The 13,548-nt window shown below is 33.4% G+C and overlaps 1 protein-coding gene across 11 annotated transcripts in view; it reads right to left on the bottom strand.

The window, feature by feature from the left end:
• The window catches only part of LOC114669253 (membrane-associated phosphatidylinositol transfer protein 2), a 190,235-nt gene that overhangs the window by 27,576 nt on the left and 149,111 nt on the right, over nt 1-13,548 (bottom strand). For 6 of the 11 annotated variants that reach the window (XM_028825456.2, XM_051921568.1, XM_028825457.2 and 3 more), the window contains 5 exons: nt 12,268-12,479; nt 11,623-11,798; nt 10,907-11,077; nt 4,726-4,878; nt 1,259-1,423 (listed from right to left, as the gene is read on the bottom strand). In XM_028825456.2, coding sequence (XP_028681289.1) covers nt 1,259-1,423; nt 4,726-4,878; nt 10,907-11,077; nt 11,623-11,798; nt 12,268-12,479 — 877 coding nt within the window. The remainder of the gene's footprint in view (nt 1-1,258; nt 1,424-4,725; nt 4,879-10,906; nt 11,078-11,622; nt 11,799-12,267; nt 12,480-13,548) is intronic. The other 5 variants (XM_028825458.2, XM_051921569.1, XM_028825459.2 and 2 more) reach the window with 2 other exon arrangements.

The following is a 13,548-nucleotide window of genomic DNA, read 5'->3' as shown; positions in this document are numbered from 1 at the left end:
TTAAAATGATAAATGTGAAAATAGGCTGTGTTCTGTTATTTAATTTTTTGGCAGTTGAAGCTTAATGGAAATATTCATAAACTGCCCCTGCCCTACTAGAAAAATATCTTTTTACTGCTATAGGCCTAAAAGGTAATACACAATATGAAATCAAACTAGGTTTCTCCCACTTCACATTTTTTGTTTTGTTGTCTTTTGGCAAAGATCTATCCTAACTCGTTGCTACACATACGTACTGTTATGAAAAGAACATGCACGTGGAAGATGAAAAGAACATAAATGTGGAGGATGCTCAATTTTGAAAACATTCAGTTCAAACATAACTGATCAATGAAGAAGAAACCTACAATTTATGCAATGTACTCAAGATTCTTTCGGACTCCTTGCTCATTTATCAAAGGCTCAGAAACATCAGCGCAGATATTTTCATCTTAATGATTCTTAAGATAGTTCATTCTCCCTCAAACTTATAAAATTTTGAACATTATATATCTAAGACTTTGTTTAGTTTTGTCTTTTACTACTAAAGTGTTTGCCCAAGCTGCCCTAACTGGAAGACCAGTCTACAAAAACTGTTAGGTTGAATGGGAATGCTAAATTGGTTAGATGATAATTAATATGACTTTGAGTAAACTGGTAACCCTATATTGGAAAATTTAAATTCCAAATATAAAGGGACCATTCCATATTATATAAATAAACACTACTCTCCACATTTATTCCCTCTCCAAGAGGAATGCCATCATTAATCTGAGAAGCACAATAGATATAAAAGGTTAATGTGAACACAAAGGAACACAATTTTGGCACTGCAAAATTTACTAGATTTAAAACGCAGATGAAAATGTATTGTCAATTGTTAGACATTTTGTTGCTAATTTTTACTAAAGGATCACCCTGCCTCTTGTCACTTACTAGAGTCAATAAAAAAGAACCAAGAAGCTCCAGGCACCAAAGGCAAATCAAAAGGTATTCTACTGAAGACATACTTTTATATAAACAGGATTCAGGCCCCTGGGAATTAGTTGAAACTTAGAAAAGTAGGTGTTTAATTCATGCTCACTGTACAGCACTTTCACATAAAATGCTGGTGAGAACACTAATGTTTCAGAATCAATGTGACACAGGCAACTAATGTATATTACAAAGAATTTGGGTAATATTTAGGAAATGCCACAGTTAGCTTTTCTAGTGTGTTTCTAATTCAGAACCCTGGAAGAAGACAGTCAAGTCAGTCGTTTGTAGTGTGGACACTTACTGTTGGCTATGTTGGTGGCAGAGTAACTGTCTGCCATTCCTGAGACCTGGCTGGCAATGCTGACCTCACTGGCTCTCCGGAATCCCCGCACATTAGGGGCTGTAATGGGGGAAGAAGGGGACGAACTTTCCACCAAGATGGCACCATGAGATTGAATAACATCTGCTATTAAGCCGAAAACAAGGAGATCAAATTAGGTTCTGATTAAAAGATGAAAAGACAAACAACAATTAAAAAAAAGTGCTATAAAATGAAAGCAAAACAATGGTGAAAATACAATTAACCTCAGATGTAAACTATTCAAAATGCCAATTAGAATTGCAGCATCTGAGTTATTCTTGTTTCAGACATACAAAGGTCATTAGTCAGGAAAAAACGACAATGTCAAACTGCGAGCAGAACTGGAAAAATAAATGCTGTTATTCTAACCAAGTAATGTAGTTTTTTTAATTAGCAAGGAACCCAAAACAGTGAACTTTTTAGTTGCAAGCAATGAAAAAAACAAAAGTTCATGCAATCTGAGCAACAAATGGAAAACAATATTAATCTGGACTAGATATAATTCAAGCAAAACCATTACATGCAGGTTATAAAAAATCCAAATTAATATTGCCAAAAAGTTCACACTTCTGGGTTTACTTACTTTTGAAATAAAAATTTCCTAAGAGAGGTTTCATTCTTATATATTTAAAATATCCACTTTATTTTCAGTAAATCATAAGCTATTAAATTCTTTCCTTTTTCCTGCATTCACAGTTAATCCTAGTTTATTTTTTGCTTCTAGTATTAGAGAAAGAACAGTTATGTGGTAAAATAGAAGAGTTATTATTTACAAGATTGTACTAAAGAACCTTTCAAAACAGGAAAATCAGTGGTATGGGGGGGGGGGGCGCTTTAATAAGAAAAGAAAATAGTATTAAGTAAATATGCTTTAGATATTTTAAGTGAATTCTAATGACATACAATTATTTCTTGGCTCTAACAAGCAAGCAAGAACTTTAGGAAATCAGAGTGATGCACAATATACTTCTGTAGAAACTATTTTGCATTTGGCATACAATGAAATGTACATAAACATAGAAATAAAGTAAAATATTTATTCTTAATTATATATTATGTCTTTAATAGTTACTCTCTCTTATAGTCACATGAAAAAATTGTAAAATTTAAAGGAAATAGTTTGAGGCTAGTGCTCCACTTCTGTATTCCGCCAAAAAGTGCACCCAGTTTGTAGATATAACATATATAAATTACTCATAAAATGAAAGATCGTTCCACAGCAAATGCATCATGTTACCTGCAACATAACAACTACATATGCTACCAATGTAGTACTTAATTTTAATACAGTGGTCGCCTAAGTTAGAATATTTAACAAGTAAAATCAAACAAATTATTTGTTTCATGGCACACCTTAAGTTATTATGTTTTTCACTTCAGTTTACTGAGTGGTATATTAGATCATCATGTAAACAATAGAGTTTTTTATTTATTGTTTAAATCTGTTAATTAAAATCATCTTTTATTATTACAATTCACTTCTAAGTGTAAAATGTTTTTGAGTCATCTATGTCTCTTACTTATTGTGCTATGTGAATCAAATTTTAAAACTGGAATTTACATGCAAAATTAGTTAAATTTATGAATATACCCTTATTGCATAATTATGGAAATAATAAAAACATCATAGTTTTTAACCATCTTTATAACTAATTGCCATATATTAAGTATAATTCGGTATGTTTAAGAAGTTTACACGAAAATAATCAAATCAAAAAGGTAAACTGCTAACAAACACATGATAGAGTTGCAAAAGCTCAAAGATCACTTACACAAGACATTGAAAATACTAATTTTTAAATGTTTTAACATTAAAGTTTCATATTTTGCAAAAAAGAATAATGACTCTATTCTGAATGTAGTATGTAAACAAATGTGTATTGCATGAAAACATATATAAACTGAATTTACTATTTTTTTTAAATCTAACTCATTTCTTATCCATGGCTGGATAGTGCTTTGTATCTAATAATTACGAGGATAGAATCCATGTCTACTTAAGCAAGGGCAGGTCAAAATGTGTACAGAAAATGGATGACTTCACATTTAATTTTTTTAGAAGTAAGAATTTAAATAATCTGATACCAATGCATGGCTTTTGACATTTAGATATCAAAATATTATTACTTGAATTCTACACCACATTTGGAACAAATGATTATAAAAGCTTTGGAGCCTGTTTATTCAACAGGAATAAGCATTTTGGAATTTATTTTAATCTGTTATTTGTACATTAAACATTAAATAGTCGGAGTGGTGGAGTCTCAAATTATGATATCTAAATGATTTCAGCATACTGTCAGATTGTGGAAATCATTTTAAACAGGAAAAATAACCCTAAACTCCTTTTTAGGATACTTCACTTCTACACTTGTTGACTCTATTAAATATAAAGATCCCAGGTAAATATAAACATATTTAAAAAAGAAATTGGAATCTAATACATCAGTAGGTTTACAAAAGAAATACATATTAACAAAATGTGTAAAACAAAATGAACGAATAATGCTAAAAACAAATATAAGAATACAATTTCACTCTTCAGTGTTAAAGCGTTGACATAAACATATCTGTAGTTATGAAAGCGTCATTTTTATGCTGACTATACAATAGAGTTTAGTGGTTTGTTTAGGTCAATGGAATGTAGTACTCAATACAGAAAACAAGTATGCTGTTAACAAAAGGCGGTACCACAATATGAGAAGATAGAAACTTAAGTTGCTATCAGTTTGGACCTTAAACATATTAGAATCTCCTATAAACAACTAAGTTACCTTTTGTAGGTAGTAGCTGGGTTTGATAACATGAGACATTCAGAATACATTTTTACACTTTACATAGTCTTGGATTTGATAAATATTACAAACATCTCAAATTTATCACTAAGTATTACAAGGGTACTAAGGCAGGTAGTATAAAGCAATGAAGGTTGGTTTCTGATAGGGATGTGCAAATACTTCAGATTCAATCTATATAACAACCAATTAAATCCAATTTTTACTGTAAACTTATACAAGTAGCTGGCTATGAATTCTTCTTGTTTAGCTCCTTGCTAATGCTATCTGCTTTTAAACTAGAGTCTAAAATGTATCTATACTTTGGTTCAAACAACAATATATTCACACATCCTTATTCTGTGCCCATTTCTATTCAGAAGACTGTCAACTGCTGCGCACCCAGAGCCACTGAAGACCAGATTGTTTCTGTTTGTTTAATTTGAAATGGCTCGATGTCACACAACAACAGTCTGTCTGTGATAATGCATTCCAAAAATAAGACAGACATGGAGTGACAGGGACAATGAAGGGACACAAGTGTGTATGAAGATGCCAACATTGCAAAACAGAAACAACCATGACACAAGTTACAGAGGATAATGTAATACAAAAAAATGAAAGGCTACACACACTCCCCAGAGGTTGAACTTTTATAAGAGCCATCTTGCCAGTTAAGCACCGGGACAGGGATACAGGTTTCCGTGATGCTGTCTTGACAGCGGAGAGCAGTTAAGGGGTGACTGCTCTCCATGACGAGGATGGGATTGCTCTGGACTGTCTCGACTAGAAGCAGGGGAGAAAAGGGTGGGGAGGGAGGAGAAATGGACAAAGAAAAACATAGACATATAGGCACAAACTATAAAACAAGACTTTAATAGTTAACCCCTTACAGCATTCTGGCCAGTGCATCTCTAACATCATCTAATAAGAAAAACTGTGGGTCCTAATTAGGTCTTATACCATCTGCCTGCATTTATAATTATGCAGAGAAATTAATACTATTATTATCCATCCACCTGCGAACCCTTCTTTCTCTTCTTGACCTTTTTGTAATTTGTGTGAATCAATGCTACAAAAATTGGTAATTTATAAAGCTATACTTGCATTTGGGTAATACATTTAAATATTAAACTTAATGATTAAATTTACTTGTAATTATATGCTTTCTGTTGCATTACTTCACTTAACGTAGGTCAAGTTATTTAAATGAGTAACGCATAAAAAAAAGAAGAAATTGATCAGCACAGTTATATACATAATTTATTTAACAGATTGAGATTAAGGCAGCTAAAAATTATTACTACGGCAAATACCTTTTGAAATGCTTATTACAAGATATGCACTTTTTGGCACATATATTAATTATGTTTCTGACCAATAATAATGGAGCAAACAATTTAGACAACTATGTATAAAATGGTAACCTGAAGCATACTGCTGCAAGGAATTAAAAATAACATATACAGAGTACTATGGCAAAATAGAGATGAATCAAAGGGCTAGAATAACATCAAATGTAGAATTTGCAGTATTTCTCCTAAAAATTATAATTTACATTAGACACACACATTCTTTATACTGACACAGAGTCCATGTACAAATACTGTAAATATAATACAATAGGCTATATATTGACTGCTTACCAAAAGAATCTAAAACATGATATAAGTTATTGTTCAAAAATACACAATATTACTAAATCGAAAATGACACTTGTATATCTTCTTACATGTTGAATGGTTGTGCTCCAAATTGAAAAAAATATTACAAACTTTCGCAAATGATACAATGTTGACCAATTTTTCTGTGAACTTTCATGTCAGTGTTATTTATTGCTTATCCCATGAAAACTAAATAATTAAAAAAATGTAATGTGGATGCCACCATGACTGCATTTGAGGTTCATTTCCCATTTCCTATAAAAATTAAGAATCTCACAACACAATTATGTGCCCAACACCACCACAAAGACCTGATAACAGAAGGATAACATAAACAACATGGCAAATCTGAATCCAAAATTAGGAATGCAGTAGGGAGTACAAAACATGAGACAGTTTGTGATTTTTTAGTCAAAACAATACTCCCTCACCTGTAAAACTGACATTTTGGTAATGTAAAAAAGTAAAAAGGTGTATTTTTTTCTATAAACAACATGGAAATTATTATTTCATTACAAACACCTTGCTATGGTATAGCCAGTTTTAAAGGTGCTCTATCTGTATGCCAATAAAGGAAGTGGTAACATTTCTCCTTCCTATTTTTTTAAAAATTAATGTGAAAATACTGAAACAGTTGAGGGTGATCAGACACATTCAGAGATTTTTCAAAGCTCTCTGTTTTTAGTTTACTGTGTATTAACGAAAGCACTTGCGAAAGCTTTGGATATAGTGATCTATTTGTTTTCAAAATACATAATGACACTTTGTTTCTCACTAAAATAAATACTTTTGTTTTAAAGTCTCCAAACTGCTACAGTATAGCATTTTCTGTAATATAATCTTGTCTTCTGTCTTTATATGTGAATCATTTGCAATTTGATATACTATCTAGCTTTTTTTCCTCTGATGTTTCATTTATAAGAGTTTCTTATTTATTGTAAAAAAAATCTGTCTTTTTCATATTTTTATAGAGTGGGTTTGACATTTTTTGCATGTGACAAGAGGAAACTTTGACAAGAAAAAGTATGTTTTGTCTATGGAATTTTATTAAAGATCTTCCAAACCACATGAGCTATCGGAAATGGAGACTAGTAGGGAATGGATTTCTGGTACTCAGGCTTAACTGTGTGTATACAGTGTTTTATTGTGAGAATGAATGACAATGTACATATTTAAACAAGAAAATAATGGTATAAACAGTAAAAATTAAGATTTGTTTTCTAGTTTTGCTTTCTTGAACATGTAATAGTGCTCAGTTGCAAAAAAAACAAATAAAAGCAATTGTGAAAATATTACTGCTGTATCATTAATGCTTATATTTGGTTTTAATGGAAATAGATAAAATGTACTGTTAATGAACTATATTATGTCACAAGGGGGCTCCGTCCCTGCTCGCTTCGCTCGCCTACCCCTGGCATTGGGTATCCTGAAATACATTAGTCGAGCTCGTTCGTTTTGGAGCCGTGCCTGCGGCATTTCAGATGCGCGTTGTAGGCGCCTGCGTTCATTGATTTTATCCAGGTGGGCTCGTGTTTGTATATCCGTCAGTCGAGCTCGTTTGTTTTGAACCCGTGCCTGCTGTGCTTCCGCAGTTTCAGACACGCGTTGTAGGCGCCTGCGTTCATTGATCTTATCCAGTTGGGCTCGTGTTTGTATCGTTGAGCTGTATTGTGTTTGAATTTGGTGTAAAGCGTTCAGCGGTTTGTACAATCCCAAGCAGCACATTATTCCTAACTTCATTCCGCAGTGGTGCCACTCACAATATGGCGGTGACGCCTGCGCCTTCACTCCGCAGTAGTGCCACTCACAATATGGCGGTGACGCCTGCGCCTTCCGTACTATGTCGGGTTTCACTATGCTGTGTAGGCGCCTTTGCCTTTCGTACTTTCCCGCGCCTTCAGTACCATCTTTGTGGACCTGTGGGGCTTCCATAGCCTCATCCGTTTGAATCTGGGCTGCAGCGCAGAATCCTCTTTTTTGTGTGGCTGTGTCAGTAGTCGTTAGCTATGGGCGCGTTGTTGCTTCATTTCTCATTCACGTCAGTTGAGCTCTTTCGTTTTTGGGCCGTGACTCCTTCGTGCGCGGTGGATACGACTTTGCTTGCGGTTTATGAGACGTGCGCTGTACACGCCTGTGCAGTACGTCTCATGGTCCCATCGCCGTGTACCTGCGTCCATGCCATCCAGTTTACCATTCTCGGCTAGTAATATGGATAAGAGCACTGATGGTGCTAGGTTATTTTGTGCCCTAGGCCATGCCTATTAGTGCACCAACCAACTGTTCGGTGGCTAAACCATGCAGCTGGGCCCGCCCCACCTTGTTATCTGCATCCTAGGTGAATGCATAATTTGCCTTAATGGTGGCACCGCCCCTACAAAACAGGATTTATGAATTATATTAAAAACACCAGAAGCAACACCCCTTGTTGCATGAGTAAGTAATTTTTAAGCTCTGCTCCGTTTGTCTGCTACTCTGACTTCAGTCTGCTCTGGTGTTTCACTTGTTCTGAGCCACCAGGTCTTACTGTTGTCCAAAATGTAGCAAAAAGGGGGAAAAAAAGCCCCAAAGGGACCCCTGTTTCATAATTTTGTTTCGGGACATAGTCCACGGTCTACACCTTGGTCAAATGAGGGAGGTGTGCACATTGTGGCAGAAATTAGTCCAGCATTACTGCATTTCAATTATAGAAGAAAGGTTCCATAAACCATGTGTACATCTATAAAATTCAGGGGCTGTTTAGTTAGAGCTTTGAATTTGTATTCACCAACATACAGTTCCAGTCAATGCTAGGTTGATGAATGTATGGTAACCTTTTTTTGTGCTATTTTGTAAAAGAGGCTCAAATAGTTCCTACGTGATTTTTTTTGCATTTATTCTATTTGTGGAAAAGCCTATTAAAAATGGTATGTACATATTGATTTTAAGTACAGTATGGAGTACTGCAGATTCATTATGCAGATAGTGCTGTTAATGAAGTTATTTTATACACATTGCATATTTATAAATATATGTATCAGTCTGCAAAAATAAAAAAAAACACAAAATCCAGTATTTTTGTATTGTTTTGAATATACAATCACACTGGACTGAATGGGCATATAATGTAGCTGTATTAGGAATAAAGTGCTCTAAACTGCATAAGTTATTTCAACAACTATTTGCAGAGTTAGAGGAAGCTTGAGTTTGTACTGTAGGGGCCAACTGTCATAATTTCACATCAATAAGACTGAAACATAAAAATGAAGACAAACTTTAAAAACATTACAGACAAGTACGAATTACAATGTTACTGCTACACATCATTAAAATAGAGTTTTAAACCCCATTCTACATATATCTTTCAACTGTGGTATATCACAAATACATCATAGTTGTAGAAATTATATTATTATAAAATGCCATTACTTTTGTAGGATTATGCATCTATACTTTCAACACTTAGTGTAACAAATTATTTATGTCTCCAGCCATTTAGAGTTTTTTTTTTCTGTCCTCCCTGGCCATCGGACCTTACTTTTATTCTATGTTAATTAGTGTTCCCTTATTTTAACTCTTATTTATTTTGTCTTTTTTCTCTTTCTTCATCATGTAAAGCACTTTGAGCTACATTGTTTGTATGAAAATGTGCTCTAGAAATAAATGATGTTGTTGTTGTTGTTGATGTCCATACAGGAATCATTTGGGATGGCGCTATGTGTAAGTTATGCTATATTCTTGCTGTATCTTGTCTGTGCTTTATTAATATCTACGACTTTCCCTTCATGGAAAGCAATCTCTCTGGCATTTCTCTATTTTACTTACTAAATGAAAAACTTCTGTGGTTCAGCAATATGATACTTTACCACCAATTATTCTGATAATGTTTAATCAATTAATAGAAATGGTTAGGTTCATGTGATTCTAAAGATGATAGCAAAAGGCAACGTCATAATGCATATATATGTATATATACACATATATATACATTAATATATTTAATATAAATACCAGTTCATCCAGAATAGTAATTTATCATTTTATGATCTTTGCTATAATTAAAATTGATTTGACTCTGAATATTAAATCACAAGAATATCAGCTCAGCTTCTGCTACTGACTCACTGTGTAAATCCAAGTTAGACACTTAAAAAAAAATTATGTAAATTATTCACTATGACTCTGTAAAGTACCTTAGGGAAAAGTTTATCATAGAACAAAAAGCTTTTACACAAATATTTTCACTTTACAATAAATATGCATTAGAACAAATGTCCAAATACAAATTACCATTTTTGCCACCAAACTCTGAATGTGTTTTGCTTATTTCTTGTGAAGTGCAAAAGCGTTAGTCTCAGGGTACCCAATACTGCAAAAAAAAGTGACATGGCACTAAAAAAAATCCTATTACTGCCAGTTTGTTTTTTAGTGTATAGGAGGTTAATGGAAAACCTTGAGATCCTAGCGACAATTACTAAAGGTCTTGTGCATGCCTCATACTGTTGATTCAGAACAGCTCCAATGAAATCTGAGCTCATTTCAGCTATGTAAGGATTGCAGTCCACACTCAAGGTGTATGCCTTATTGAGATCCTCCGCTGTTGCCAAATGACAGGAAATCAGGTATCTAATCAGGTGTCTATTAGAAATGTAATGTTTATTTTAGGTAAAAAAAATAACAAATTCAATCTTGATTAATTGTTTATATGCTTTCCCACAGTAACAACTAATATCCAATAATTGTACATTTGATAAACTAATGTTACTTCTAATGCTTTGTACTATGCAGTTCTTTTTATGCACAATCCTTATTCTCTGTCATTGCAAAAACAACACTACACCTAATGAAAAAATAAAGTTGAATATTGTTCTTTTATAACTAAATTTATGCTAATAGTGATTAGTTTACTCTAAGCACTGTTCACTTTTTTGTTCCTTACAAAAGAATTATTTTATTTAATGTGGTTTTAAAAGGTTTGTCAGCATCACATTAAAAATTATAACAAATTTACTTTTTATGTACTAATTACTTGTTCCTTAACACCAGAAACCCTTAAATATAAATTGCAGACATGTGGCTTTGTGTTAAGCCTTACAAGGCAAGCAATAGAAATTGCAGCAATCTTGTTTTCTCTTCTGTAGACCCTGTACTTTTAAGGCAAAAGCATGACATACCCAACAGTGCAGAATTGCCATCACCAAGAGGGAAACGCTGGTAGCGTGGCACGTTGAAAGGGGGCACAAGATGGAACTTTTTCTCAAGCAGTGGCTCCAGACGACAGGCTGAGGGGTCTGCAGGGTGGAAGAGGTTGTAAACTTGTTGGCAGGCTGGTCGCAACTGTGCAACTAAAAAGAGGAAGATGAGAAAACTAATGAATTTAAGGATAAAATATAAAAAGACCCACCCATGAGTAAAGGGATATGTACATGTTTGTGTGTAAGATTTCATATGGCTTATTAGAGCAGTGTTCAGAAACAACTTTTCAGCTTTTTAGTATCATAGCTGAAGAAAAAATAAGTTTTTAAGGGCTTTTTAAATCATCATTGTGTTGTATTTATTGATGATTTAGCACTGGAAATATCTCTTAGTAGTAATCTTTTCACAATATAACTTTGGTAATATCACTCCACTCTTAAATGAAGACCTGGGGACACGTGGCATAACTTGTGCAACTTCACAAAATAAAAAAAGAGAACCAGTTCTCTTACTTATGTGTCCAGATTTTATAATGCACAGCTACTTAAAATGTCAAAAATAATTAAAAGACATCACAAGTATGTCACTGCTAAAAGAACCATGATTCTGTTATCTGCCAGCATTAACCATACACAATGCTGTAAAAGCATTAATTTGATAGAAGAGTATTAGTCTGAAGATATGATAGTCTTACCATCCAGATTTGGAATGACAGTTTTCCGCAAAGCAAGAACCAGCCCCAGCGGTGAGCCAAAGAGAAAGAAGTCAGACACTTCAAAGTCAAATTTGCCAAGTGCACCTCCATCCAACATTGTGGAACTACTAGACCTTCGGGATGCAGGATCATGCCTCAGAACACTGGAATGTAAGCTGTACACATGCAAATATTAACAGGCAAGATTCCAAGCAGAAACAATCAATATTCTTTTCTGAAAATATGAACTGCATTAGCATGTTTTGTCTGTTTGGAATTTTTCTTGCAACTAGTCACATCTCAATAAAATTTGAATTCTGAACAGATCCAGCTTTACAGGGTTGCTTTGCCTTATAATTATATCTATTATTCCAAACTCTACTATTCCAGGAGAAAATATGTTCATATTTAATAAAGAAGGAAGCAGCCAATAGTTTGAGAGTAGGCCATTCCTGACATTAATTCTGTATAGAATGAAATAAAAGTAATTTTTCAAAATTACTTAATTTGTAAAAAATATAAATATTCTGAGCAAATGATGATGAAGCTATTAACCAAGGATCTAGTATTTTGTCAAAATGTTACACTTAAAAGATAGCTTACAAATATTGAAAAATGTACATTAAATGTCAGTGTTTTCTTTACCTAGAAAGAAATGCCTGGTGATGCTTGATGGTGTCTATCTCATAAGTGGAGGAGTCACTTCTCTTCCGTGGAAGCTGCTTCTTTGGATCCTCTATTCCACTCCGTGGTATATCAATGTTGCTGCGACTAAGGTGCCTGCTAGTCTCTAAGTTTGAATTACTCGGACAGCAGCTGTGATTTACAATAATTCCAGGGGACAGCAAGTCTGTATCCTAGGATAAGAGAAAGAGTATTCATTATAATATAGTTTCAAAAATGCACTGTGCATTTCAGGATTGAAATAAACCACTGCTTTCCAAACTGAAGAGTTGTAACACTATGGGGTGTTACAGCACAGCTTAAGGAATATTGCAAATGTAATGCTTTAATTTGTTCTACATTTTCAGCTACAAATTCAGATTTCAATATATAGCAAACAAATCTGCATTAGGGCTGTAAAAACATCAAAAAAATCCAAAAACACAAAATAAAACTAAGTAAAAAAAATCAAAAGAAAACCAAAATATATAAAAGAAGCAAAATTAAAAAGGACTTCACTTTGTCTTCTGACTATTTTTTTTCTTTCTAATTTCTCCTTTTGGATTTGTTAAACTAGACATTTTTTCTGTTAAGAGTTCTTACTAGGTGTGCCTCTCTCATCCACTTCCTGGTCCTCATACAATCAATGCACATCCCCGCTGTTTCAGAACAACAACATTAACTGGGATAAAACACTGTATTTCCCTGTCAATTGCCTTTGCACGTCTTTAAATATTAATTTGAATATTTTAATTACTACACGTTCAAATATTAGGTATTCAATAGTTTTGCTCCTTTGACATATACACTAAATTTCATCTATTCCATTTTTTTAATGGTGTTAAATGTAGTTGATGCTCCACTACTATCTCTCTTTGCTATTAACATGTTCCCCACTTTTAATTTTATTAGCTGTACATTCACCCCTTCTCAACTCAGTTCTTCCTAATCTAATCATTTCTAAATTCATCTAGAATAATTTAAAAAAAAAACAATGAAAATGGTTTTCTCTCATTCACAATAAAGAAAATTGTTAATTTACTGTACCTCTTTCTCATTTTAACACTGTTATGATTCTGGGGTTGTACAATTTTATTTAGAGATATATACCATTTTCTCTGATGTCACTTATTTTTTCATAGGTTTTATATTACAGCGAATCCTTGTGCATCTTTGTTTTCTTATAATAATTTTGTTTTATTCTTGTTAATTTTATTATTCTACAATTTTGATTTATTCTACAACACTATTTTGTTTTTCCAC

The sequence above is a fragment of the Erpetoichthys calabaricus genome, chromosome 18 (genome assembly GCF_900747795.2).
Source record: "Erpetoichthys calabaricus chromosome 18, fErpCal1.3, whole genome shotgun sequence".
NCBI lineage: Eukaryota > Metazoa > Chordata > Cladistia > Polypteriformes > Polypteridae > Erpetoichthys > Erpetoichthys calabaricus.
This window is presented reverse-complemented; position numbering and strand designations above follow the sequence as displayed.